Below are 27,405 nucleotides of genomic sequence, written 5' to 3'. Positions count from 1 at the left end.
GTGGGCATGCGCAGAGCGGCACGCTGATCTCTTCACTACATCCGGTAGTGGGGCTGGTATTGTTGAGCGCGCGCGAGAAGAAGCTCCATTCGTTTGCACTGCTGTAGTGTAGGTCTGTTGAGCAGAGTGCGCGGTAGTGAGCGTTGGGGAAGTAAGATATGTTGATTATTATGATTATTATTATTATTTTAATAATAATGCAGATCTGCCACTTAAGCGAAAAATATTCGTTTTATTGTGTTTGTTAGCTGGTGCGCGCGCCGAGAGGCTGGGCTTGCACGTGAGGCCCAGTCCGCAATGCTAACGGAAAATGCTAAGCTAATGCTAAGCGGTCCGGTTATATTTAAACATTAGATAATGAGTGTGAATGAAATCACAGCTGCTGTCGGTTTGCTCTGAGTAACTTGTGTTAGTTTAGTGTAATTATTTGCTGTCTGTCTGTGTGTGTGTTTTGTTTTATTTTATTTTATTTTTTGAGCGAGGTAACATTTAGTCTGCTCAGGTTACTCCTGGGGTTGTTAGCGGAGGTGGCTACATGTAGCTCGGTCGCTAAACACTGCTAATCCGAAAAGCGTTTAATGCCGTGTTATTAAAATAAGGAAAGGGGAAAAACCACCACACAATCAAGTCGTTTTATTTCTCAAATAACTCTAATAGATACAAAGGAAAGTCTGATGAGTTGTCGTTAGCGTTTTTTTTTTAAGCTAGCCGCATAACGTGTGTTTATCTATCAGGGTACTGGGTTCGCCTTTATTTACACTGGTGCTTGAAAGTTTGTGAACCCTTTAGAATTTTCTATATTTCTGCATAAATATGACCTACAACATAGGGCTGGGCGATATGAGAAAAAAAATTATATCACGATATATTTTATCAAAATTTTCGATAACGATATAAATCAAATCACCATTTTTGTATTTTCTTTAATTTTCTGCTCAAAATATGAACATTACAAATTAGTAGTTCCTTCCTAATTAACGAAAATAGCTTAACAAGCCTTCACGTTTCACAGAACCAAAACAAACTGGATGCACATTCTTTTGTTCTTTTTGTTCAAATGAATAAATTGAAACTGAAAAATAAAAACTATATACCATTGTTAATCATTTGTGCAAATTCTAGCAGCTTTCAAATAAACATAAAAGACATACTGACGTGTAAACCTTATGCTGCAAGGAGAAAAAAAGTGCAATCCTGTACGTCAGTGTGTTTAAGGTTTTGTGTAACACTTTGTTGTATGTCCGATTTTAAATATCCAAAATACCTCCACACAACCGAAGATCTCTGGCCCTTCTTTTCAACGATGTCCTCCAGGGCAGTGCTCTGACTTTCCTGTTCAGAACTCCGGTCAGTCGGCTTCTCGCTCATTTTTATAATCGCTTTGTTTCACGCTTTGTTGGAGAAATGCCGCGCTCCTGCAAACTTCACCACAGCCATGCTGTGCGTTGCTGCTACACGTTTGTGTGTGCACGCAACCTAACTTGACGTGGCTCTCTTCCAACTGATTGGTTACGTGCGGTACTGTTTAGTTATGATTGGCTATTCGCGTGTCTGTCAAAACTTAGGATGAAGTAATTTTATTGAAGGCGTAGGCATATCGTACGTGTCTAATTTCTAATCGTAGAGATTTTATATCGTGAATAACATCGTAATCGTAAAATCGCCCAGCCCTACTACAACATCAGATTTTCACACAAGTCCTAAAAGTAGATAAAGAGAACCCAGTTAAACAAATGAGACAAAAATATTATACTTGGTCATTTATTTATTGAGGAAAATGATCCGATGTTACATATCTGTGAGTGGCAAAAGTATGTGAACCTCTAGGATTAGCAGTGAGATGAGAGTCAGGTGTGAGTGGGTACTCTGTTTTATTTAAAGAACAGGGATCTGATCTTCACAGCACATGTTTGTGGAAGTGTATCATGGCACGAACAAGCGTTGTTGATGCTCATCAGGCTGGAAAAGGTTACAAAACCATCTCTAAGGAGTTTGGACTCCAGCAATACACAGTCAGATTGATTGTGTACAAATGGAGGAAATTCGAGACCATTGTTACCCTCCCCAGGAGTGGTCGACCAACAAAGATCACTCCAAGAGCAAGGCGTGTAATAGTCGGTGAGGTCACAAAGGACCCCAGGATAACTTCTAAGCAACTGAAGGCCTCTCTCACATTGGCTAATGTTAATGTTCATGAGTCACACCATCAGGAGAACATTGAACAACAATGGTGTACATGGCAGGGTCCAAGGAGAAAGCCACTGCTCTCCAAAAAGAACATTGCAGTTTGCTAAAAAACACGTGGACAAACTAGAAGGCTATTGGAAAAAATGTTTTGTGGATGGATGAGACCAAAATAGAACTTTGTGGTTTAAATGAGAAGCGTTATGTTTGGAGAAAGGAAAACACTGAATTCCAGCATAAGAACCTTATCCCATCTGTGAAACATGGTGGTGGTAGTATCATGGTTCGGGCCTGTTTTGCTGCATCTGGGCCAGGATGGCTTGCCATCATTGATGGAACAATGAATTCTGAATTATACCAGCGAATTCTAAAGGAAAATGTCAGGACATCTGTCCATGAACTGAATCTCAAGAGAAGGTGGGTCATGCAGCAAGACAACGACCCTAAACACACAAGTCGTTCTACCAAAGAATGGTTAAAGAAGAATAAAGTTTATGTTTTGGAATGGCCAAGTCAAAGTCCTGACCTTAATCCAATGGAAATGTTGTGGAAGGACCTGAAGCGAGCAGTTCATGTGAGGAAACCCACCAACATCCCAGAGTTGAAGCTGTTCTGTACGGAGGAATGGACTAAAATTCCTCCAAGCCGGTGTGCAGGACTGATCAACAGTTACCGGAAACGTTTAGTTGCAGTTATTGCTGCACAAGGGGGTCACACCAGATACTGAAAGCAAAGGTTCACATCCTTTTGCCACTCGTAGATATGTAATATTGCATCATTTTCCTCAATAAATAAATGACCAAGTATAATATTTTTGTCTCATTTGTTTAACTGGGTTCTCTTTCTCTACTTTTAGGACTTGTGTGAAAATCTGATGATGTTTTAGGTCATATTTATGCAGAAATATAGAAAATTCTAAAGGGTTCACAAACTTTTCAGCACCCCTGTATATTTGACAATTTATTACAAATAAGTTGAATTTCTAGAATTAATTTCGGGCTGAAATATTGGACCTATTAACAGGCTATGAAGTCTCGCTGTCTCTCATTTCCTATAAATAAATAAAATGAGCCTGCTGATGTTTCGTTTTACCTCCGAAAACAAAAGCTAGTCACAGCTTAAGTGCCTGTTTTTGCGTTGTGTGTATTTACAAATTCTGTAATTTGCACTGACTGACTCCTATCCCGTGTCTGTTGTTCCCAGATTGAAAATTTGGTTGTGTTTGGTGTATACATGGCTGTTAGAAGGGGACACATAAGGTATCTAAAGGTGAGTAAAAAGTGTATCTGTGGGGGTTATCTTTCTACACTGAGGAATGTCAAATTAAATCAAATTATCTATAGATCAGTCTTTGTAATTAATAGTTTATAATGCCATTAAGTCATCCCTTAAAGGGCATATCCTTGACCAATTTAGTTTTGTTTTTTGTTTTTTTTAATATGAAAGTATGTCCCTTTCCACACTCATTCAGAAGGGTAATTTTGCACAAGGCCATCTGTCTACAGCAGAAATGAAACAAAATGCGCCTGGAAAAATCCCAAGGGAGTCTGGAGCCAGATTGATCCAGATTCGTGACGTCACGTGCAGGTCCGCCAGCAGGCTGAGAGACAAACGCAGGAACACCTAATTTAGAGTATAGTCTCTCTCATTTCTTACCCTGGCTCCAGTCAGCTTGTGAATTGCCGATTTTCTTGGTCTTTTTCTCGGCTCTGCTTGGTCGTCGGCTTCGAGGGCCTCAGTGGATGCGGCACTTCGCCTTCTGTCAGGGGAGACGAACACGGCTGGCTCCTTTGGTGACGCTGACACAAATGGAGGTGGTGTTGCTTTGGGCATTCTAACAGATGGAACTGCATCTTTTTATAGATCAAGTTACTTCTTGAAGCCCATTTCCCACTGCAAATAGTTCTCAAAGTCGTCGGGCTTTATGTAGCGAGCCCTGTATATGATGCTGTTGCATGTTGCCAGTTTTTCCGGGTGCCTCGCACGAAGCGCTCCCATTTCTCTCTCATTGTCCGGTCTTTTGGGAAACGATGAGTACTAATCCCATCAAGATTGGTGTTGCTACACCCTCCTACGATACATCTGTTAACCATTTTAATAATTACGTGATAACGTTGAAGAAATTTGCAGAAAACCACCAGGTCGTTTTCTCATAAACAAACCAGCGCTGACGTAGGATTCAGAAGGAGGCGTCCCGCACGTGACGTCACGCAAATCAGTGTTTCCCGGGAAATCCAAATGGCAAATTTTTTCAGAGGCGGACCAATTCACCTCAAATGGCTTGATTTCAACTGAATTTTTCTGGTATTGCGCAAGGTAAAAAAATTGCGCAAAATGTGACCGATATTTATTTGTTCAAAGTTTAATATAAAAAAGGAGAATTAGATTGATCTTGCTCCTAAATACTATCCAAGATGTGCCCGTTAATGTAGTGGTGGCTACTATGGACCGTTTGCACTTGCGTCACGAATCTCCCATGATACTCTCTGATTTTGTGTCCGCCATCTTTGTGGTATAGCATCCATGGCGGCCAAAGAGAGTACATTGGTGAGCTGTTATTTTTCACAAATATATCACGAATTGAGTAATGGTGACAAGGTGAGATACAGGGAAAAGGTAAAAGAATGTTTGCAGGTCGATCCGTACAGCAATCTTGTAGAGTATGAAGATACGGATGTAGCAAAGTGAATTACCTGGCGATAACTTCTAGCTTCGTCACTGGTGCCAACTGATGTACGCTATCATTTACTGTGTAGCGCAAGTTTACTGTAAGGATCTAGTGGGCAAATGTTACACAAAACACAAACCAATAAAAAAAAAACCCAACAACCTAATTATTGACGTCTTCTAAGGCAACATTTTCCTGAGGCTTTGTGCTCTGCATTTGTAACTGCAGTATAAATTGGAGTAGCACTTATATGTATGTCGTATTATTTTTTTTTTTTATATATATATATATATATATATATATATACACACACACACACACGTGTATATATGGTTCACATTAACGGTAGAAATATAAACTCTCCTTTCATGAAATGGTCTGCACATACTCGTACATACTTGTATCTGGTGTCTCTTATGTCCAATCTGTTCAGATTTGCAAGCCACTGTCTGTCGTCTACAGGTTAGATCTTCCATTTGGGGTCCTTATAGCGTTTTAACAGTGGGTAAACTAACCAATCTGACTCCAGCCTTAGCAGAATTGTTCGAGCAGCCAATAACTGCGCAAACTCGCGGCATTTCATATTAAGGTACTTGTTGCTACTAGGGATGGCGAAAACTAAAAAAAATCTTGACCGACCACCGAGCCTCATTAGCCGGTTAAAGTCGGTTAACCTATGAGTTTAAACAGGGATGCAAACGGCGCGCCTTTTTCACGGCTCGTGCAGATCCGATTTTTTTTGGGGGGGGGGGCGTTGGAGTGTCTGAATAATTTCATCAGAGTAAATTCTGTATTAAAATTACTACATAAGCAAATGCCGTTACAGTCCATGAAAAAGTCGGCATCTGCGCCTTTAGTTTGTGTGGAGAGAGATGATCTGCAATAACATGCATTGTTGGCTACAGACCGAAACATACTTTCAGAATGCACTGGCCAAGGCAGGACTAAACTCCATGTGCCTTCTAATAATAATTAAAAAAAAAAAAAACAGAATAGTAATTTGTAAGCTAAAAACCCTGTGTCTACACTTTTTTTCTTTCGCCGAGTGGCAGCCAATGTTGCCAGATATTGCTGACGTTTTCCAGCCCAAAATATGTTCAGGATCCACTTAAAACCGCCCAATCTGGCAACACTGGTGGCAGCTGTGTTTAACTGGGGCGGGACATGACTGAATGGGTGCTTCTGATTTGTCAGCTGTCTTTAACTGGGGCGGGACATGACTGAATGGGTGCTTCTGATTTGTCAGCTGTCTTTAACTGGGGCGGGACATGACTGAATGGGTGCTTCTGATTTGTCAGCTGTCTTTAACTGGGGCGGGACATGACTGAATGGGTGCTTCTGATTTGTCAGCTGTCTTTAACTGGGGCGGGACATGACTGAATGGGTGCTTCTGATTTGTCAGCTGTCTTTAACTGGGGCGGGACATGACTGAATGGGTGCTTCTGATTTGTCAGCTGTCTTTAACTGGGGCGGGACATGACTGAATGGGTGCTTCTGATTTGTCAGCTGTCTTTAACTGGGGCGGGACATGACTGAATGGGTGTTTCTGATTTGTCAGCTGTCTTTAACTTGGGCGGGACATGACTGAATGGGGGTTTCTGATTTGTCAGCTGTCTTTAACTGGGGCGGGACATGACTGAATGGGTGTTTCTGATTTGTCAGCTGTCTTTAACTGGGGCGGGACATGACTGAATGGGTGCTTCTGATTTGTCAGCTGTCTTTAACTGGGGCGGGACATGACTGAATGGGTGTTTCTGATTTGTCAGCTGTCTTTAACTGGGGCGGGACATGACTGAATGGGTGTTTCTGATTTGTCAGCTGTCTTTAACTGGGGCGGGACATGACTGAATGGGGGTTTCTGATTTGTCAGCTGTCTTTAACTGGGGCGGGACATGACTGAATGGGGGTTTCTGATTTGTCAACTGTCGTCCTTACACCGCATGGCATGCCCCAAGCGTTTACAAACACAGAATTCCAGGTTCTCTGCTCCAAAATCGGCAGCTTCAAAATGATTTTTTTTTTTTTTCACCGACAACCAAAAAAAAAAAATTAACCGGTTAACGTTTATTCGGTCAACCACCGGTCAAACGGCCATCGGTTAACGTCCCTAGTTGCTACCCATGTGTTGGTCCACAAAGATGGCAGACACAGCTACATCAGAGAGGGTCATGTGCAAATGGTCTATTATCAACACCTTAACGATCTTTTGGCCGTTGCAAAAATAGAAAGACTTTCAATGTGTAAATTGTGCATGAATAATTACTCAAATTTCCACTGGGAAAAAAGTTGATTCCTGATTACTTAGTGTATCAGATCACGTGACACCGTTCCACGATTAGCAACATCCGGATTATTTATTTAAAAATGTATATAATCGGTATGTGGTATTAAGTTAACAAAACATGTTTTTTATTTAATATTTTTATTTGTTTTACACAGACTTGTCTTTGGTACAAAATATTTTTGTATAAATGTTTGTTGGTGTTTACGTAAATGAGGAAGTAATTCTAATGTTTGTAAAGAAATGAACTGAATGTTTAACCTGTCATCTTTTTGTTCCACTTTCTAAGTATTTTCGTAGATCACATTTTGTTAACCGTTTGTATTAATTTCTAGTTTACCAGTAAATATCAACAGGAAATTGACATTATAACCCCATGAAAATCCAGGTCGAAGGTCGCATGTCATTCCTCGAACCAAAATATAAATGTCCACTGATATTGTAATATGTGGTTAGATATTTACAACCAACTGCAAAAATAAAATATTTTCTGAATGGAATAGAAAAATCTGAATATTTCAAGCATTTTTTTTTATATGCTAGGCCATTTAATTTTGGTCTAATTCTATTTATTACAATCAGATTCTAAATCCTCTATAAACATTCCATTCTGTTATGAATCAGAAATTTATTTTAAATCACAGCACTTCTTATTTATTTATTTTTATTTTAAATACTTCATCTACTTCAACAGTGTTACACAAAGATGGATCCATAACAGCTGTAAATGTCCCTTAATTCCACAGGGTGTCGATAATGGTGGACACCAGTGAAAGTGATCACTATTATCGACACCTGACGTGACTTCTCAAACGCGCGTTTAGATACAAAATGGCGGCTGTCGAATGAAAGAGTCAGAAACAAAGTAGGTTTCGACAAGATCATCATGAAATATCGGTGAATTTGATCAGTAAAAACATGTCCATGATCTTTCCACCACACTTACCTGCGATGATGACGTTCGGGTTTTCTGTAAATTGCTGATCACGCTAAAAAAAAATTCCATCTCGGGTAATGTGCTGTGTCACCAGATGACAAGATCAAAGGGTGAGGCGGGTCTTCCGGTTGATTAATTAACCAATAATAACTGTTGTAACTGAAACTCAGCTTTGTAAAAAAAAATTTTTTTTTTTTAATTGGTAAATCTGAAAAGGTGTCTAACTGTGGCCATCGCTCTAGTGAGTTGAAATTTTCATGGTGTGATAATCTAGGCTTAAAAAAAAAAATCACTGTTCCATGTTGAGGAATCAATCGACTAACCATTTAAAATACACAAGCCAAATCCTGAAAACTGTTCTGAAATATTTTTGTGAATGCTTGCATTTAAAAAGGAATGACTCCATGAATTGTTGTTTTTAGAAATGTATATTCAGGGTTTTTTCTAGAAAAATTTAATGAGGGCGCTCACCATGGCGGGAAACCTGTTCCCCCGTTTAGACGAAAGCCTGCATAATACTAATTCCTCATGATTCAAATTTATAATTCAAATGAAATTTATAATTCAAATTCTCTCGGCTGGCCTGGGAACGCCTCGGTGTTCTTCCCGAGGAGCTGGCCGAGGTGTCTGGGGAGCGGGAAGCTTGGGCTTCCATGCTCAGACTGCTGCCTCCACGACCCGGCCCCGGATAAGCGGAAGAAAATGAGAAAATTCAAATGAATCAAACTTCAAGTATTAAACATTCACCAGAGAAATCTGTTTTCTTATACTAGAATAGGGTTAGTTGTTCAAAATGAATAATTCCAGAGCAAAATCCTTTTCTTTAAAAGGAAACTAAAAAAGTAAACATTGTAAAGTTGGAATCCAACCCAAATCACAAAGTTTGATACCATACAAAAAATGTAAGTGCGCTTTAAAAAAAAAAACTTGAACTTTTCCTGGAACTCGGCCTTTTTCTCATTTTGCTTTTCCACTGAACACTCGGTGCCTTCATCAGAGCAACATATCTGGTCTTCATTCGTCACGGATTCCGCGACGCCACGCCACTGTCACAGCGCTCGGTCAGCGCATCCTTCAATGAGGGCACGGAACCAGCGGCACAGACTGATCCCTCGATTGTTGCGATCTCGCCATCGGAAGCATATCTTTATCCGCTTTGTGACAGAAAAAAAGAAGTCGTCGTCTTCTGCCCCAGACAGTCTTTGGCTTTCTTCCGTTTCGTGCCGCTGGATGACATCTTTAAGTGTCCAAGTGTCAACAAAAACAACTCGCGAACAACTTCTGTCAAAAGCTCCCGCGCTGGTGGGTGAAAGGTCATTCAGTCTCAAGAAATCTCGCTCTACAAGTCAGCTGACCTTGTATGTAACCTGTGTCAAATCTCGCGAGAGCAGCTGCTACAGCTAAACAACATGGCGCCTCGGTCTGGAAAACGCCAATTTGGATCGTTTTTGCACCGTCTGGTGGTGTATCTACTATGATTGGAATATTTTTGGAGTAATTATAACGTATTTGATGATCAGACACATTGTCACGTGGTGTTGCTGGGATGTTTTCACGGAGGAAAGATCGTTTTGAGAAATAGGGTGTTCACACGGCACATATTTGCATCGATGCTGCACCGATGTATTTTGTTGCGATATATCTTACACCGGTGTAAATTTTGCGCAGCGTTCACACGTCACAACCCTGCTTACTAGAGAGAAGCGTGTTAGCACCGGTGCAGCCCCACTTGCGGTCACACGGCAGTTTCTGCGACCGTGTTATAGTAGCAAAAACTTTATTACTATCATTTCCTATCATTATTACTATCATTTCCGATAGTAATAATGCGGAAATGAAATATGCGCATGCGTGAAAATGTACTTCTTTTTCCCGGTTGTCATGGCATCACCAAGCGCCGGGAAAACAACGTGGATGAAGACACCAGTGTTGCCAGATATTGCTGACGTTTTCCAGCCCAAAATATGTTCAAATCCGCCAAAATGCACTTAAAACTGCCAAATCTGGCAACACTGGAAGACACGCAGTTCTGTTGTTGTTGATATTCGCCATTTTGGAAGCGCAAAATACCAGGATGCAAGTTATGCAATGCCCGTATGTAATCAACTCTCCTCACGCGTAGCGAGTCTACCCCTGTAGCGTTCAGACGTCCCATTTTATATCGGTGCTGCCCCGCAAACTAGCATTTACTCCGGAGTAAATTTCTTAAACCACCTCCCGAGCAGGGTTAGATTTGCACCGGTTTAAGCAGCTTTCAGGGGCTACACCGCTATAACTTTGTACTGTGTGAACGCTCTACTGGGGCAGCCCCGGTGCTACACCGGAGTAAAAGTTGCCGTGTGAACACCCCTAAAGATTGCATGTTGTGCAGTAGCATATAAGTGCAAGGCCTGAGTGAACCCCAAGTCACAATTGGCATTTTGGTAAGGGGGCGCACGCCGAGAGTAAGAGGGCGCAGCGCCCCTGTTCCCCGGTTTAGACGAAAGCATGATATTGTTTGAGAGACTTTTCTCTCAATAAAAATCTATGCTCAGCCCTCTGTGGCTTGGATTTGTTCATCAGGGTGATGTCTAAAACATTTTTACCCAGGTCTCCTCGGTAATAAAACTCGCATCCAAACAGCAATGCAGTTACCGCAAGAGCAGCAGGATTCTTATAAGTTGTATTTTCTACAAATGCCAGATGTTTGCATTGTCTGGTCATGTGATCACGCGCCATTCATAACATGACATCCAAGCAGTCAGAAAGGCACTGGACTAGAAAAGTCAGTCTGGCTCGTATTTCAGTCTGGCTCATATTTCAGTCTGGGCCAGGCCAAAGTTCCAGCAACAGTCTGAAAATACAATTTGTGATCACAAAGTGCATGGCCGAGTGCCTCTTCGAAAGCATGCAGGGTTTTTTTTTTTTTTTTCCCCTTTTGTAATTCATGAAGTGTTTGATATCTGGTGGAGGGTCACTGATGCACACACTGTGAAACTAAATACAGCAAGTAGCAGCAGTCAAACATTTTTTCTTTGCATAGAAAAGTATATGACCTATGGTCATGAGCTTTAGGTAATGACCGAAAGAACAAGATCGCGGATACAAGCGGCCGAAATGAGTTTCCTTCGCAGGGTGGCTGGGCGCTCCCTTAGAGAGAGGGTGAGAAGCACAGTCACTTGGGAGGAGCTCGGAGTAGAGCCGCTGCTCCTCCACATCGAGAGGAACCAGCTGAGGTGGCTCGGGCATCTTTTTCGGATGCCTCCTGGACGCCTCCCTGGGGAGGTGTTCCAGGCATGTCGCCCCGGGGAAGACCCAGGACACACTGGAGGGACTATGTCTCTCGGCTGGCCTGGGAACGCCTCGGTGTTCTTCCCGAGGAGCTGACCGAGGTGTCTGGGGAGAGAGAAGTTTGGGCTTCCATGCTTAGACTGCTGCCTCCGCGACCCGGCCCCGGATAAAGCGGAAGAAGACGAGAAAAAACGAGACGAGAAAAGTATATACATGTGTATCCAGATTAAACTAAAACGGTCATGCTGATGAGTTTGGCAACAACAGTGGGTAATTCAGCTTGTTTTTTGCTTTTTCCCCTAAAATCCTGCTAATCTTGATGGTGCCAAAAATACATCTTTGTTTCGGGCCCACTGGGAGTGGCGACATGTTTTTAACGGTATCAGATTACACAGCAAAAGGGTTTGAGTGGTCACATTCCTGAACAGAGAAGCAAGTTTCTGTAGTATAGATTTATGTCCAGAAGGACAGAGTCGGGACGTTTTTCCGGATCGTCGGGTGGTAACAGGAATGAGACCCGAGAGAGCAAGGAACTTGATTGTGCACGTGGTAGTAAACTTGAATGCATTTAGTGTGTATTTTGAAAGTCGGTGGTAACCTCACCAGCCAATCTCACACACACTGTGACTAACCATGACACAGTACAACTGTAATAATGAAGAGGAAGCCATTTGAGATTCAGCCTGAATGTGTACGTTATTTCAGTGTGAAATCAGATTAAAGATGTGTCCCCCAGTCAGCTGATGATGTGGGTTCATGGATGCAAACGGCGTGCCTTTTGGCGGATGCCGCCTTTTTCACGGCTGTCTGGGAGACTTGTGTGAATCGCGCAGATCCGATGAGGGTTTTTTTGGGGGGGGGGCATTGGAGTGTCTGATTATAATTTCATCAAAGTAAGTTCTGTATTAAAATTACTAAATGAGCAAATGCCGTTACAGTCCATGAAACATAGGAAGTACAAGTATGAGAAGAAAACAGTAAATCAGAAAGCTGCGCACGTAAAGCCAATTACGTAACTTGCGTTGGACTGATGGAAATCCTTGCGCGTGCAGTGAAGTGCAGCCAGCAGCAGATGATGGCGCACAGCCAATTGGCTTTACGTGCGCAGCTTTCTGATTTACTGTTTTCTTTTCATACTTATACTTCCTATGTTTCATGGACTGTAACGGCATTTGCTCATTTAGTAATTTTAATACAGAATTTACTTTGATGAAATTATAATCAGACATTTCAACGCGCCAAAAAAAAAAACCTCATCGGATCTGCACGATTCACACAAGTCCCCCAGACAGCCGTGAAAAAGGTGGCATCTGCTAGCCTGGGCCCGCCCATCCTAAGTGTGATGCAACACGAGGGCCTGTTGCGAGCTTAGTCTGGCAAGGCAAGCTATCTCCAGCTCTTCCAAGCTCCCGAAAAATCAGGAGCCAATCAACTTTGAGCATCTCCAACGGCCCTGGGTAGAGGCGTGTTCAAGGCAGTGACGTAGTAGAACTGCGACCGGAAGCCATAGATTGTTTATAGAATCTATACCGGAAGCGCTGCATTCACTAGAAACATTACGAACATGGAGCAGCGGCAAGCCTTTGACACAGCGGTAGATGCTGTATTGAAAGCATTCAACGGGAAGTTCTCATTGAAAACGGAGCAAAGAGCCGCCCTGGAGGTATTTATCTTCTTCCTGTTACTCAAGCAGTTTCTGTCGCGTCACATACGTCAGAGGAAAGAGTGATGTGATTGGTTTAAGCTTCGTCACAGCCTTTTCTGGCTTCGACCAGTAGCAAACTGAGGCATTTCAGGGAGGCGGGTCAACCACACGCTTTGGGAAATGGTCGGGCTTAATATCTTTGCCAGACCAAATGCTCGCAGAGCTTTGAAGTCGCGTTAGCCAGACTAGGCATCCGCTAAAAGGCGCACCGTTTGCATCCATGGGGTTAAAAATCTGGTGCAAAGTGCATGTGTGTGTTTAGTGGGCGAACATCTGGTCAGTGGTGTCCTGTGGGGTGATTCCGTCCACCCCTGAACGCGTAAGGTCCGCGAAGTCTGGCAAATTGGCCTTAGGAGCAGATGGGCTCCAGTCAGTAGTTGTTTGTTTATAAAGTGCGCATATATATTGTAGGGTTACCTGATGGTGGAGGTACAAGGTGAACTTAACCTGTCAAGTGGCGGAGTCTTAGGCCGAATCCCATTTCGCCCCTTGGACCAACCCCTTGGCCCTTCCCCTCCATTTTGCGTGTTCACGTGAAGGGGTAGGGGTATCCCAATCCCAGTTAACGGGAAGGGGTAGGGCTTCTGTACCCCTCCAAACAGAGATTTTCCTGGAGCTGACTCCGAACGAAGGGGTTTGAGTGATTTCCCACAATGCCATGCGAATTTCAGCGAGATTTCATGCGGATTTCAGAAAGATGGCGGTTCCTGCGGCGAAAGATTGTCATAAATGTATTTTCTCCATTATTTACGTGTTTTAAGTTGTTATCCAGAGGAAACACGCCGCTTGATTCGCTTTCGAGCTGAGAATGAGCAGCGATTTCTGAAATCCAAGCTGCTGCTAAAAAGCTTTGGGAGTGAGTATTGTTTTCGGTTGCTTGACTGCGTACATTTTGTTCTGTTATTCTCGCTTTTATTGTTTACATGAGTGTTCTGACACCTCATTCTGTCGGATGTGGTGCACGAAGCGCCAAAGATATCCCATTCAGTGGTGTTAGTTAACAAATCACACCCTGCCAGCAGAGATTTCTGGTTCTGCCTCTGGCTCTGACTGTAGCGGCTGGTCGCAGCCAATGACGCATTTGGTCGCGTTTTGCTAACGTAAACGCTGACGGAGGTACGCGATGACGTATGCGATCGTTGAAGGGCTATCCCAATACGTAAGGGTTGAATTTCAAGCCCTATCCCTTGTAGCTCAGTTTCAAGGGGAAGGGGGAGGGGTAGGGGTAGAAATTAGAATTGGGATTGGGCCTTATTCTCATGGTGTGGAATGAGAGGCCAGTTCTTACTGTGCTCCTTATTTCTTTTTATATGCATGTTATGATTTTCATGTTGGTTTTTTTTTTTTTTTTTTTTTGGGCTGTAGGTTTGTGAGGTGCAGAACCAGGGTAACGACAGAGATTTGCAGCAGCTTAGCAAGGGTGCCAGCATGAAGGTAAGTGCAATGGTGAGGAAAAAAATAAATTGGCTGTTTTTTTTTATTATATATATATATATGCGCCAGCTTTGTAGGGAAAACCTATGTATATTTATTAAATTCATTGTTACAGGACGCTCTATTAGTATAGAAGACTATAGTAGCCATGATTCTGTTAATTTTCACTAATAGGTATCACTTTTTTGGGGTAATAATTCACACACAGCTTAGCTTTCAAGCCTTGCGTCTCCCAGTTTCCCTTGCGTACACTCCTAGCCAAGGCTCCAGACTTTTTTTTTTTTTTGCCCCCACTAGTAGCACTGGAGGAAGCACTTGCTTGCTGAAAGTGTTTGGAGACCAGCACAACGTTCAGATGTACCACTTAAATCAACCTGCTGTGCTGTTTTCATGCTACGTTTAACCACCATCTTAGTCAAATTTTGGTATTCCCACCTCTCTAGAATGCCATGAAGAAGCTTTTATTTGTCACATGCACAGTCAAATTCATCCTCTGCATTTAACCCATCTGAAGCAGTGCACACACCCAGAGCAGTTAGGGGTTCGGTACCTTGCTCAAGGGCACTTCAGCCCAAGGCCCCTCTCCCCCCCCCCCCCATTAACCTAACCACATGTCTTTGGACTGTGGGGGAAACCGGAGCACCCGGAGGAAACCCACGCAGACACGGGGGAGAACATGCAAACTCCACACAGAAAGGCCCTCGCCGGCCACTGGGCTCAAACCTGGAACCACCTTGCTGTGAGGTGACAGTGCTGACCACTACACCACCGTGCCAAACATGTTGAGCTGATTGGTTCTTGTCTGGCTCTTGTTTGCATGAAGTTGAGAATTCAACACCTCGATTTCGCTTGACATGAAACCAAAGCATGTCTCGGAGGGGAATACCATGGCCTAATGGTTAGAGAAGCAGCTCTAGGACTAAGGGCCTCTGCATGCTCTTGCGACAAGGCTTTCGCAGATAGCTTTTCGCAGACCGTTGTAATTTATCGTTGAGCGGGGAGTAATAGGCGTGCGCGATGTTATTCACCGCCACAACGCAAGGGGGTGCGAAGTCGCTAGGAGTAGTTGGTGGGTGTGGTTAGTGGAGTGTTTATCCTCCGGTTACTTATAATGACTAGAACTGGAGTCGTATAGATGTACGTACTTCCTCAATCAACCGCTCTTTGTGCTGCTCCATCTTCGCTCGTGTTTTTAAAAATGCCGGTCGTGAAAACAAAACAAACCGGGAAAGTAGGGAAGCGGAAGTGCGTGTACAGTGGATGTAGAGTGGACCAATCAGAGCCCTCTTGTCTGCGAGGCTTCTGCGGTGGTCACAATTTTTGGGAGGTGCGCGCAGAGCGTCTGCGAAGGTGGGGGGGCTACGCAGACGCCATCTGCGAGGGCTGGGTTGTCGGCATAAATTGGCCTTAAAAGGTTGCTGGTTTGATTCGCTGGACCAGTAGGCATGGCTGAAGTGCCCTTGAGCAAGGCACCTCACCCCCACCTGCTCCAGGTATGTTGTATGTTGCTCTGGATAAGCGCGTCCGTCAAATGCTGTTAATGTAACAGACTTTTCGTTAAGAAGTCTTTAGGAAAGACTTCCTAAAAACGTAAATCTCCACATATACAATTTTTTAAAAATCCGAATTTTGGTTGCACTGTCTCCAAAAATGGTGACAGTCTGGAGGCCTGATAGCACACTTGAAGAAACCTTTGTCACATGCACAGTGAGATTCATCCTCTTCATTCAACCCATCTGAAGCAGTGAACACACACACAGAGCAGTGGGTGGCCACACTAGAGCGCCCGGGGAGCAGTCAGGGGTTCGGTACCTTGCTCAAGGGCACTTCAGCCCAAGGCCGCCCCATGTTAACCTAACTGCATGTCTTTGGACTGTGGGGGGAACCCAGAGCAGACACGGGGAGAACATGCAAACTCCGCATGGAAAGGCCCTCGCCAGCCACTGGGCTCGAACCCAGGACCTTCTTGCTGTGAGGCGACCGTGCTAACCACTACACCACCGTGCTGCCACTTGGTGACACTGTTTGATGCCCGTCATTGGTCACAGCACACAAAGGCCAATTTATGCTGACAACGCAGTCCTCGCAGATGGCGTCTGCGTAGCCTCCCACCTTCGCAGACGCTCTGCGCGCACCTTCCAAAAATTGTGACCACCGCAGAAGCCTCGCAGACGAGGGCTCTGATTGGTCCACTCCAGGTCCACTCTACATCCGCTGTACATGCACTTCCGCTTCCCTACTTTCCCGGTTTGGTTTGTTTTCACGACCGCCATTTTTAAAAACACGAGCGAAGATGGAGCAGCACGAAGAGCGGTTGATCGAGGAAGTACGTACATCTATACGACTCCAGTTCTAGTCATTATAAGTAACTGGAGGATAAACACTCCACTAACCACACCCACCAACTACTCCTAGCGATTTCGTGACTTCGTGCCCCCTTGCGTTGTGGCGGTGAATAACATTGCGCACGCCTATTACTCCCCGCTCAACGATAAATTACAACCGTCTGCGAAAAGCTATCTGTGAAAGCCTTGTCGCAAGAGCATGCAGAGCCCCTAAGGGTTAAATGTGGCTGTGTAAAGGTTGCCCAAACACACGCTGCAGAACTGACACGCCCCACTTCTTGAAGACCGCTTTGTTGACATGAATCAAAATGCGTTTTGAATGGTTAGGTGGATGTTTTTCTCCTTTGTGTTGAACAGGACGCTTATGACATCTCGAACGGTTTTGAGAGCCACATGGGAGATGAGCCAAAAGATGCTAAAACGAACCTCATAGTCAATTACCTGCCGCAGAACATGTCGCAGGATGAGCTGCGCAGTCTGTTCAGCAGCATCGGTGAGGTGGAGTCTGCCAAACTTATTCGGGACAAAATGGGAGGTAAGTCTTGCAGAATGAACTAGTAGAGTTTCCCTTCTTTTGATTTTTTTTTTCTTCCCCCCCCCTGCATCAAATACTTTAAGAATAACCTTACCACTGAGTGTCCATTATTTTTTTTTTTCCATGTTGTAAAGAACTTGTTTTAAGTGGACTCCTTTCTTTTACCTTTTAAATCAAACATTTTCACATTTTGTTTTAACTGGTTGACTCTGGGAACATTTAATGTAAAGCTGTTCAATTGGTTCTTGGGTCTCTTGTATGCCAGTTTTGTGTATGGTATGGTTTGAAGCCCTTCACTTTTTTTTTTTTTTCTTTTCTTTTCTTCTTCATATGTCTGTATGGCTAACCATAAATAAGGTAACATTATATGTAATTTTAAGATTTTTATTTTGAGCTTGTGATGTGAAATTTTTTGTTTTTAATTTGAAAATGTAAAATGACTGACCTGTGTTTTATTTTAAATTATTGAAGCTGTTCAATATTTTTCTTGTGTGATAAGAATTTGATTTAAAAAAAAAAAAATCTATATCCAATGTAAGTTTTATTTGAGGTCTAATAGCTGTTGTGAAAGTCATGTCATTTTTTTCCCCTCCAAGATTCTGCATTGTAACCTTTTTGTTTTTTATTTCCTTTCTGAAGGCTGATTTAGTCTGCAGGATGTGGACAATCGTTTGTTGTTTTTATTTTGTTTTTTCCTTTTTTTTTTCTCTAGGCCACAGTTTAGGGTACGGATTTGTTAACTATATTAACCCTAGTGATGCAGAAAGGGCAATCAGTACTCTCAATGGGCTGAGACTACAGTCTAAAACTATCAAGGTAACGTGCAAAGAGCTGTTTTTGTATCCATGTGTAAATTGATAGATATGACATGTTGTTCCAGTAGTTTGCTAGGCAGCAGAGGAAAAATCCCAATACTGTCCAGTGTGTTTCTCAATCAGAAATGCACTTTTACAGAGGTACGAGTGTTTTTTTTTTTTTCTCTTTCATTTACTGCTTTTGTTTTTACTTGTCGGGGTATTTTTTTTCTTTTTTTTTTGTGGCTTTTTTTTTTTTTTTTTTTCCCTCCCCGCCAAGTTATCAGTATTTGACCCCTATGATTTTTGACAATTGGCTTTCCTTATTAATCTGGCATGGTTTTATTTTCGGTACAGAATTATACTGAAGTTTTGTTTGGTTTTTTTTTCCTCTCCCCATTTAATCTGAAGACTGATGTATTGCCTCCAACTCTTGAATGTGTGGGTGTGTTTTGTGTTTTTTTTTTTGTTGTTTTTTTTTCTTTTCTTCTTAAGATTTTGTTTAGGTGAGGGAGGCTGGAGTGGTCATTTGCTTGAGTATGACATTGTGCCGAACCAAAGCCCTGCACAGCAATCCCTCTTGACTTAGTTTATTTTCTCTAAAGGGATTGCTTGATGTGGAAATTGTCCCTTTCTCAATTCGAACTTTTTGATTTTATTTAAATTTTTTTTTTTTTTTTAGATCTAGCCTGTAAAGCTGTCATCCATGGAAAAACTGTCATTTTTTTCCTCTTTAATCTTTTTTGTAAAACTATCAGCTGTGTGATAATTTTTTTTATATATATATTTCATTTATTGGGATGTTTGTTGCCTCTGATTGACCTTTGTTGCATTTTTATAAACGAGTATTTATTTATTTATTTTTTTAGCGTTTATGGGTTTCTTAAATACTTTTTTTTTTTTTCTCCCTTGATTAGGTCTCTTTTGCCAGGCCAAGCTCTGACACAATAAAAGATGCCAATCTTTACATTAGTGGCCTGCCCAAGACCATGACACAGAAAGATGTGGAAGATTTGTTTACCCAGTATGGACGCATCATAAACTCGAGGGTGTTGGTTGACCAGGCTTCAGGTAATGGTAGTGTGCCTCATTTTTTGGTTCCTACTACTTTGGCTCTTCCTCCCCCCCAAACATCTGGACTGATGAGACCGTTTCCCATTCTAGGCTTGTCGCGTGGCGTCGCCTTCATTCGGTTTGACAAAAGAATGGAAGCAGAAGATGCCATCAAAGGCCTGAATGGTCAGAAGCCCCCTGGAGCATCTGAGCCCATCACAGTGAAGTTTGCAGCGAATCCCAACCAGGCAAAGAACTCTCAGCTGCTGTCCCAGTTCTATCACACGCAGTCTCGACGCTTTGGAGGCCCAGTGCATCACCAGACGCAGAGGTTCAGGTGAGTGCTGACTCCATACACCTGTGCGTGAGGTGTCTCCCACCCCCAATAAAATCCCACACTTGCCCCATCCTGCAAAAAGTCACAATCATGACCCCATCACAACTCGTGCAGTTATTTGGTAGTCCAGTATTTATTAGTGTTTTCTAGTGAATTTCGTCAGTTCTGTTTCCCAGAATCTCAACAAATTGGACATTTTAACCTCCGTGACCCTGACCACAACAAAACATTGACTGAAGATGAATCTGCCACACCCACTACACTGCCATGGTAATTAACGTGGACATAAAACCGTCCGCTGACAACTATTTTATTGGGTTCCAGAGGATTGCGGCCCTGATGTTCAGCTCTATCCCATAACAGTTGTCATGATTTTCTGAACTGATCTGTGGCCCTCTAGTAACAAGTCACCACAGAATTTTTATCTGAGGCATTCAAGTGGTTACATCAGTTGCTTGCTCGCATGGTTACGTTATCGTTATCCAGATGAAAACTGTGCTGGAAGGGACACTGCGGATGAGAACTTATCACGACGGGTCATGACTTTGAAAGGAAGGTGTTTACATGTAAGAGTTTGTGAACTTTGTATATAATTTTTCTCCAGGTTCTCACCAATGAGTGTCGACCACATGAGTAGTGTTTCTAGCATGAACGTGGCCGGGAACTCGACCTCCGGCTGGTGTATTTTCATTTATAATCTGGGTCAAGATTGTGATGAAGGCCTACTGTGGCAGATGTTCGGGCCATTCGGCGCAGTCACCAACGTTAAAGTCATCCGCGACTTCAACACCAACAAATGCCGAGGCTTTGGCTTTGTTACGATGACCAATTACGAAGAGGCAGCCATGGCAATCGCCAGCCTAAACGGATACCGTCTGGGGGACAAGGTCTTGCAAGTCTCCTTCAAGACCACCAAGTCTCACAAGTAAAAGGACAAAGTATTACTTTTGGGTTCTAAGAACTGTTTTTTGTCCTTTCCCTCCTACATCCATGATTATCAGAATAAAAAAACAAAAATTACTAATGTAACTTTGTTCAAATAAATAGGTTGGTAGTATTGAATTAAACTAACCTGCTCAGAAGAGTGGGCTACATGGCCTAACACTCACTCACATCTTCATATGTTTAAATAGTTTTGGTAGTGTTTCTCATCATTAGTTAATCAGTATGATGCTACGAAGCATCAAACTCTGAGTAGATGTTACATTGGGTCATATTGCAGTATGTATTGTATTTCCCATCACCGTTTCATAGTGTCGCGTTTGCTGCGATTGAATTTTTAATTTGTGGTGGTTGCGTCCTTGAGTCAGCAAGACAACTCTGGCTGATTGACCCAGATGACGGTTGAGGTCGCATCTCTGCGGCTCCATAATTTTATTCTGAATATAAACACGATTCCACCATTTTAAGATCTCGAATCATTCAATTTGCTTTGCTAATGTGACTCGTTTTAGAAACGGAGCGCGTGCAGACCTTTTTGTAAATATTCATTCAACCACCCATGTATCCCACAAGTAATCTATCTGAAGTGATTTAAGTTTGAAGGACCAAAGAAGCTGGAGGGAGTACGCCTTATTTTCCTGATTTTATGCAAATCTGTTTGAAGACTTTTTGCCGTAGTAGTTTATTTTGCAGTGAATGTATTGATTTTGTTTGGGATTCCCAATTTTTTTTTTTTATGAAAAACCGCTTGTGTTACTATAAACACAACTTTTCTGGGTCAATTTTTTTTTTTTTTTTTTTTTAATCAAGTGTAAGGCAACTCTCCCAAAGTGGAATTGGTCACCGTTTCATTGAGAATGTATGACAGCACTTGTCCTCACACAAGCTGTTTTAGCATTTATGTAGTTTGGTGGGGGGGGGAAGCCGTTCTTTTATTGTCAGTAATTCCTTGTTTTTCTACTTGTTTTGTAACGTAGTCTGCAACTTACAAACTGTACATATTTTGCCATGCTTGGTGTGCAATTCAGCTTAGTATAATGAATAACCCTGAATAGTATACAGAATATTAAACATTTATTGATGTATTATTATTTTTTTTTATTTTTTTGTTTACGATCACAGTAGACAGTGACGCCTGTCTAGTGTAGGTGTTGAATTCATTTCTATGTTTATTTTTCCATCATATGCATGTTCATTTGATGTTGCTTAGCTGTAGCTTTGACCTCACGCAGTGTGTTTCACATCTGTCTACTTCATCAGAAGTATGCTCTGAGCTCTTGTGGTATAGATCTTTTTATGTATTTACAAATAAACACCATTTGTTGTAAATGACCTAATTTTGGAAATTTTCTCCATTTGTTTTGTAGTGTTTTTGTAACGTCATTGAACGGCTAAAGTGTCAGTAATGTACTTCAGGCTAAGCAACTCTATCTAACTAGACATAAGCGCTTGTTACTTGCTTTCAATTTGATTAAATCTGCAGCTCTTGCTTGTTGCCACCTGTCTGACCGGTAATGTGTTTTATTACTGAAAATTCCATTGTTTGACATTTTAATGAAGTACAGTAATGGTGTGGGTTTTTTATTTATTTTTTAAAAGAATCCCAAATATATTCTGATACCATTTTCAGCCAACAGGGAATGGGTTCTTGAGCTGGTTCTGTTCAAGATTCTTTGTACCATGGTGCCAGCTAGTGAACCAGCCTGCGTTTCTACCAGTTTTGAGTGGAATCATTGTAATCAAGGATGCGTCCTCGACAGAAGACAATGCACGATGGAAGTAAACAGTAGTAGCAAGATGGGGGAGTACCTGCGCGCACTCTTATTGCAGATGTGTCTTCCTTCAAAAAACAAGCATGGACCAGCTGCTAATGGTGGACGCAAACTTTCCAACCTAATGACGCCTACTGAGGTCACGGTTTGCACTGGAAAAACCAGATATCTTTTTGGTTCCAGCTAGAAACCAACTTTTCATGTCCCTGAACCAATTTATTTTTGGTTGAAATGCTCTGAATGGTTCAAAATGTGGTGCAAAAACCAGGAAAGAACCCATTCCCTGTTGGTCAAAAAGTCCCTCCAGACTGGGAGACTACCGAAGAACCCTTAGGTGGGGTTTACATTAGACCGTATCAGCGGATCATCAGATTAACGTTTTTAAAAACGATTAGCGTGCACACAGCAACGCCAATACACGGATACGCTAATCACATGACTAATTCGGCACGTAAGTTGAAATGTGGCAGTGCGGCTCATCGCTTCCTCCTCAGCGGCTGCGCTCCAAATCACTCCGCCCTGAACAGCGAGTGCCCTCTCCGGCCCTGCGCAGTTCAGAGCGCGCGAGTGAAGCGCACGAGCAGTGATTCGGGACTGAGCAGCTGTGCGCAAGTCACTTACCACTTGCAAGTGGAAGGATGGCAAGCCTAAAGACCATCATAACTACACAATGGGCAGTATTTGCATCAGTATTTGCAGTATTTTCATACTTTTATACTCTTTAATGAAAGGTGATACAAGGCGGAAGTCCGCGCCGTTTTTCAGCAGTCGTGTCACATGACCAACGCCAGCGAATCAGGAAGGTGGATGTCACCGTGACGTCGTCCAATGACGACGCCAGCTAGAGCTCAGCACAGCGTATCCGCGTATTCTCAATGTTTACACAGCACCGGACCAGACACGATCTGGATTGAATACGTGGACCCTGGCGGATTCCCGTTTCCCGGCGTTTTAATGTAAACGGACAGTGCATCCGCGAAGAAAACGAGACAGATACGGTCTAATGTAAACTTGGCCTTAAGCTTCTAGATTGCACATGCAAGCATCTGGAAAGATTATGCCCCTTTTTCACCTTGTACAAGAAGACCCAGTGTACTAATATCTCTATCTGAATTTACACTGGTAAAAATTCCATTATATCCTGTCAGTTTCTGGTTTCTCTTCAGTAATAGAGACAATCTAGAAAGTGTTTTTTGCTGAAACCAGGTACTGGCCAAGCTTAAAATTCAAGTTGAGGGGGCGCTGTGGTTCAGTCAACTAAGACGCCATACCATAAATCCGGGGACCCGGGTTCGATTCCGACCCGAGGTCATTTCCCGATCCCTCCCCGTCTCTCTCCCGCTCATTTCCTGTCTCTAGACTGTCCTATCCAATAAAGGTGAAAAAAAGCCCCAAAAAAATCTTTAAAAAAAATTCAAGTTGAAAAATGTGTAAAACTGATCCTATTCTATTATCTGGATAATCCTCGGGGTTGGTGTGACTACAGGTTTCTCATTCCTGCTATTCTGATCAACAGCCCCGTCTGATTCCTCCTGTTCACACAGTTTATCTTTAATGCCTGAGCATTATCAGGTGTGTGCTTTGTCCTGCTTGGTTGGACCGGCCCTTTCTCGATAAAACTAATCTCTAGTGTAAAAGAACACATAATAGCGTTAGAGGTTTTGGGCAAGTTCTTGTGTTCCTAGCACAGATCTAGACAACATGCTCATGACTTTCAGTATAAAATCATGTAGATTCAGGTCAAGTTTCCAAACTAGATAGTTGAAAACCCTCGCTTGGTCTTTTTCTGATCTCCACCTGCCCAGGTTCAGTGAGCCCATGCAAATTGTAGTCGCAGATTCTGGAGAGGAACACAACGTGGTCTTCTGCTGTTTGTAGCCCTGCTGCCTCGCGCTTCAATGCACTGTGTGATCTGAGATGCTTTTCTGCTCACCACATTTGCAAAGAGTGGTTACTTAAGTTACCGTAGCTTTCCTGTCAGTTTGAACCATTCTGGCCATTTTCCTCTGCCTGCTCATCAACAAACTGTTTCCATCTGCAGAATTGCTGGATTCTGGATGTCTGTTTTTTCTACCAAACTATAGACTTGTGCATGGAAAAATCCCAAGGCCATCCTTAAAAAAAAAAAAAAAAAAAATCTGTTCACCGGGTGAGCAAAAAAATTTTCAGTAGGGAGGGAGGGATTTTTTTTATATAGATGGATAGATAGATGGATAAGAAATCACGATGCTGTTTGCTTTTTCTTTCAGTACTTTTTTTTTTATTACAAAAGCAGACACATTTAATAAAATATTAAGATCTATTAGGCCAAGTTTACATTATCTGTCTCGTTTTCTTCGCGGATGCACTGTCCGTTTACATTAAAACGCCTGGAAACGCCAGGAAATGGGAATCCGCCACGGTCCACGTATTCAATCCAGATCGTGTCAGCTCCGGTGCTGTGTAAACATTGAGAATATGCGGATACGCTGTGCTGAGCTCTAGCTGGCGTCGTCATTGGACAACGTCACTGTGACATCCACCTTCCTGATTCGCTGGCGTTGGTCATGTGACGCGACTGCTGAAAAACGGCGCGGACTTCCGCCTTGTATCACCTTTCATTAAAGAGTGTAAAAGTATGAAAATACTGCAAATACTGATGCAAATACTGCCCATTGTGTAGTTATGATGGTCTTTAGGCTTGCCATCCTTCCACTTGCAAGTGGTAAGTGACTTGCGCACAGCGGCTCAGTCCTGAATCACTGCTCGTCCACTACACTCGCGCGCTCTGTGAGCTGCGCAGGGCCGGAGTGCGCACCCTCCAGAGGGCACTCGCTGTTCAGGGCGGAGTGATTTGGAGCGCAGTCGCTGAGGAGGACGCGATGAGCCGCACTGACACATTTCAACTTGCATGCCGAATTAGTCATGTGATTAGCGTATCCGTGTATTGGCGTTGCTGTGTGCACGCTAATCGTTTTTAAAAACGTTAATCTGATGATCCGCTGATACGTCTAAACCCCACCTTAGGTTCTCCTACAGATCTGTCAGGGTCATTAACAAAGTAGGTAATGAATTTCACATAAAACTCAAAAGCTGTTTGTAACGTCTCAGATGGATCAAGATCAAACGAATTTTCCAGTAACTGTTTGTGATGGTCCGACACACAGACTTTTTGTAGTTCTAAATCGACCGTGAGGCCTAGTTCGGATGAAATTACACTATTAAAATGATCACTGATTTGTTTTTCTGAACCTTTACTATTTTGTTGTCCGCTAGAATACCATTTTGCGATTTCACACTTAAGCAAATGTTTGAAAACTCCGGATCTCCTTCCTTCATGGTGGCTGCCAATTTTTTGTGCCGCACGGCACGTGCGCAGAGCTGATTCGATTCTATATTCTGCGCGGAATGCGTAAATGTCAAGTTCGATTTTAGATTTACGAAACCGAAAAAAATGTCTCAAAACCGGCGTTAAAAAAAAAAAATTTCAACCGCACAAACGGCACTCGGAAACATTTTTTAATAATGGCCCAAGGGATCGGCAGTTTCTGAAATAAACAGTCCCATCTGTTTAATGTGAACATTAATTGCTGTTGACCTGTCTTTGCATGATCTTGTGTATTGTGCTACATGATTAGCCGAGTGGATAACTGCATGAATGAGCGGGTGTTGTGTTTTGTTCAGGGTCCGGAACCTGTATAAAGTGGCCAGGGAGTGTACATGCTATGGGGGAATGTCATGTACTAATAATCAGTCTCAATTTGCTTGTCCACAGGCACTTAACGAGACTGTCAGTGACAGAGTAGCTCACTCTGGCCCCGCCTAGTCCAGAAGGACCAATCTGAAGTGGGTCACCTTGTGCAATAAATGTTGCAAACAAAGCTATATCCACCCTTGGAATACTGACCTATTTGCCAGAAAGAACCCAAAACAGCAAGGAATTGACCAAGAAGCAGCTATTTTTGTTGAACTGCTCATTAAGGCTTAATTAGCTCATAACTTCATTAATACAGTACAACACTGATATCGTAAAGTCCTTGGGATATTGGAAAAAACTTTATATCAGAACTTTATGATAAGCCTAAAGTCACTTGTTAATAGAGAGCAAAGAAACACACTTTCAAATTCAATCTTTATTTGCAAACACATGCATTATATTTAATAGTAACACCAATACATCAGAAGAAATCTTTGATTGTGGTTTGTTTGACACTGATCACATGGTGATTGACATCAAGATCATTTTCAATAGCTAACAAATCCTTCAAATATTCCTGCATCTTGGGAAGGGGTCGTCCAGGGAGGGCCACCATGTACCTTCGAAGTTGATTGAGACCTGCCATGGCACTGGCATATGATGGCTTGTCAGATGTTTCTTCAGATATTTCTTCTGGCTTGCTCTGAACTTCTGTCACAATCTCTTCATCTGTGAGTTTGGATGTTCTCTCCACGTTCTTGTCAGCATTGACAAAGTCTTCTAGTTCTGTACTGAATCCACAGTGGGGGCTCTGAGTTAAGATAACTTTGCAGGCTTCTGGGGTGCTTGACAGGAAAACTTTATGATAAGTGTAATTTATGGCCCCTGGGGACATCAAAATGACTTTATACCTAAAATTTATGATAAGCCAAAAGTTTTATATTTAATGGACTTTATGCCGGGAAATGAAAATCACTTTACATTATCCATAACTTTACAATATCAGTGTTTATGATATCTGTGCTGTACTGTAATTGTAATGAAGCAAATCTGGGTAGAAGTCATATGCACCCACCCGAGGTAGCCCTACCTTCCTGCCAGAAAGAATCAAAATCAGTGAAGAATTGAGGGAGAAGAAACCATTTGCATGTAAATTATTTGTTAGAGCTTAATTACTCCATATCTTCATTATTAATTGCAAACTTGGGTAGAAGCTACAGTATATGCACCCCAGGCAGACCTACCTTCCTGCCAAAAAGAATAAAAATCAGTGTAGAAGTGAAAAAGAAGAGGCGATTTTCATAAAATGTGGACGACGGACAACATATGATGGCATAAGCTTGTCACCTGTTGGCCAGATGAGCTCATGTCAAAACGACGTGTCTATTAAAACGAGGTACAAGTCATTTTTTGCATGGATGTCGTATGCATATTTTTAGTGTGGCAACAATATGTACATCATAAAGACACTT

The 27,405-nt window shown here is 42.5% G+C and overlaps 1 protein-coding gene across 2 annotated transcripts; it reads left to right on the top strand.

Annotated features, from left to right (window-relative positions):
- The first annotated feature begins 54 nt into the window (after positions 1-54).
- Positions 55-21,817, top strand: elavl1b (ELAV like RNA binding protein 1b). Of its 2 annotated transcripts, XM_060941659.1 has the most exons (8): positions 55-151; positions 3,388-3,453; positions 14,411-14,479; positions 17,182-17,359; positions 18,072-18,175; positions 19,071-19,224; positions 19,318-19,543; positions 20,148-21,817. In XM_060941659.1, exons 2-8 carry the CDS (start codon positions 3,418-3,420, stop codon positions 20,470-20,472), a joined length of 1,092 nt encoding a protein of 363 aa, XP_060797642.1. In that variant the 5' UTR covers positions 55-151; positions 3,388-3,417; the 3' UTR covers positions 20,473-21,817. The 2 variants fall into 2 exon arrangements, with proteins under 2 accessions (XP_060797642.1, XP_060797643.1); XM_060941660.1 differs by lacking the exons at positions 55-151; positions 3,388-3,453; positions 14,411-14,479; positions 18,072-18,175 and having other exon boundaries at positions 17,205-17,359.
- The last annotated feature ends 5,588 nt before the right edge of the window (positions 21,818-27,405 follow it).

The sequence above is a fragment of the Neoarius graeffei genome, chromosome 15 (assembly GCF_027579695.1).
Source record: "Neoarius graeffei isolate fNeoGra1 chromosome 15, fNeoGra1.pri, whole genome shotgun sequence".
In the NCBI taxonomy this organism is placed as follows: domain Eukaryota; kingdom Metazoa; phylum Chordata; class Actinopteri; order Siluriformes; family Ariidae; genus Neoarius; species Neoarius graeffei.
Note: the sequence above shows the minus strand (reverse complement) of the source record. Positions and strands in the feature narration are given on the sequence as shown.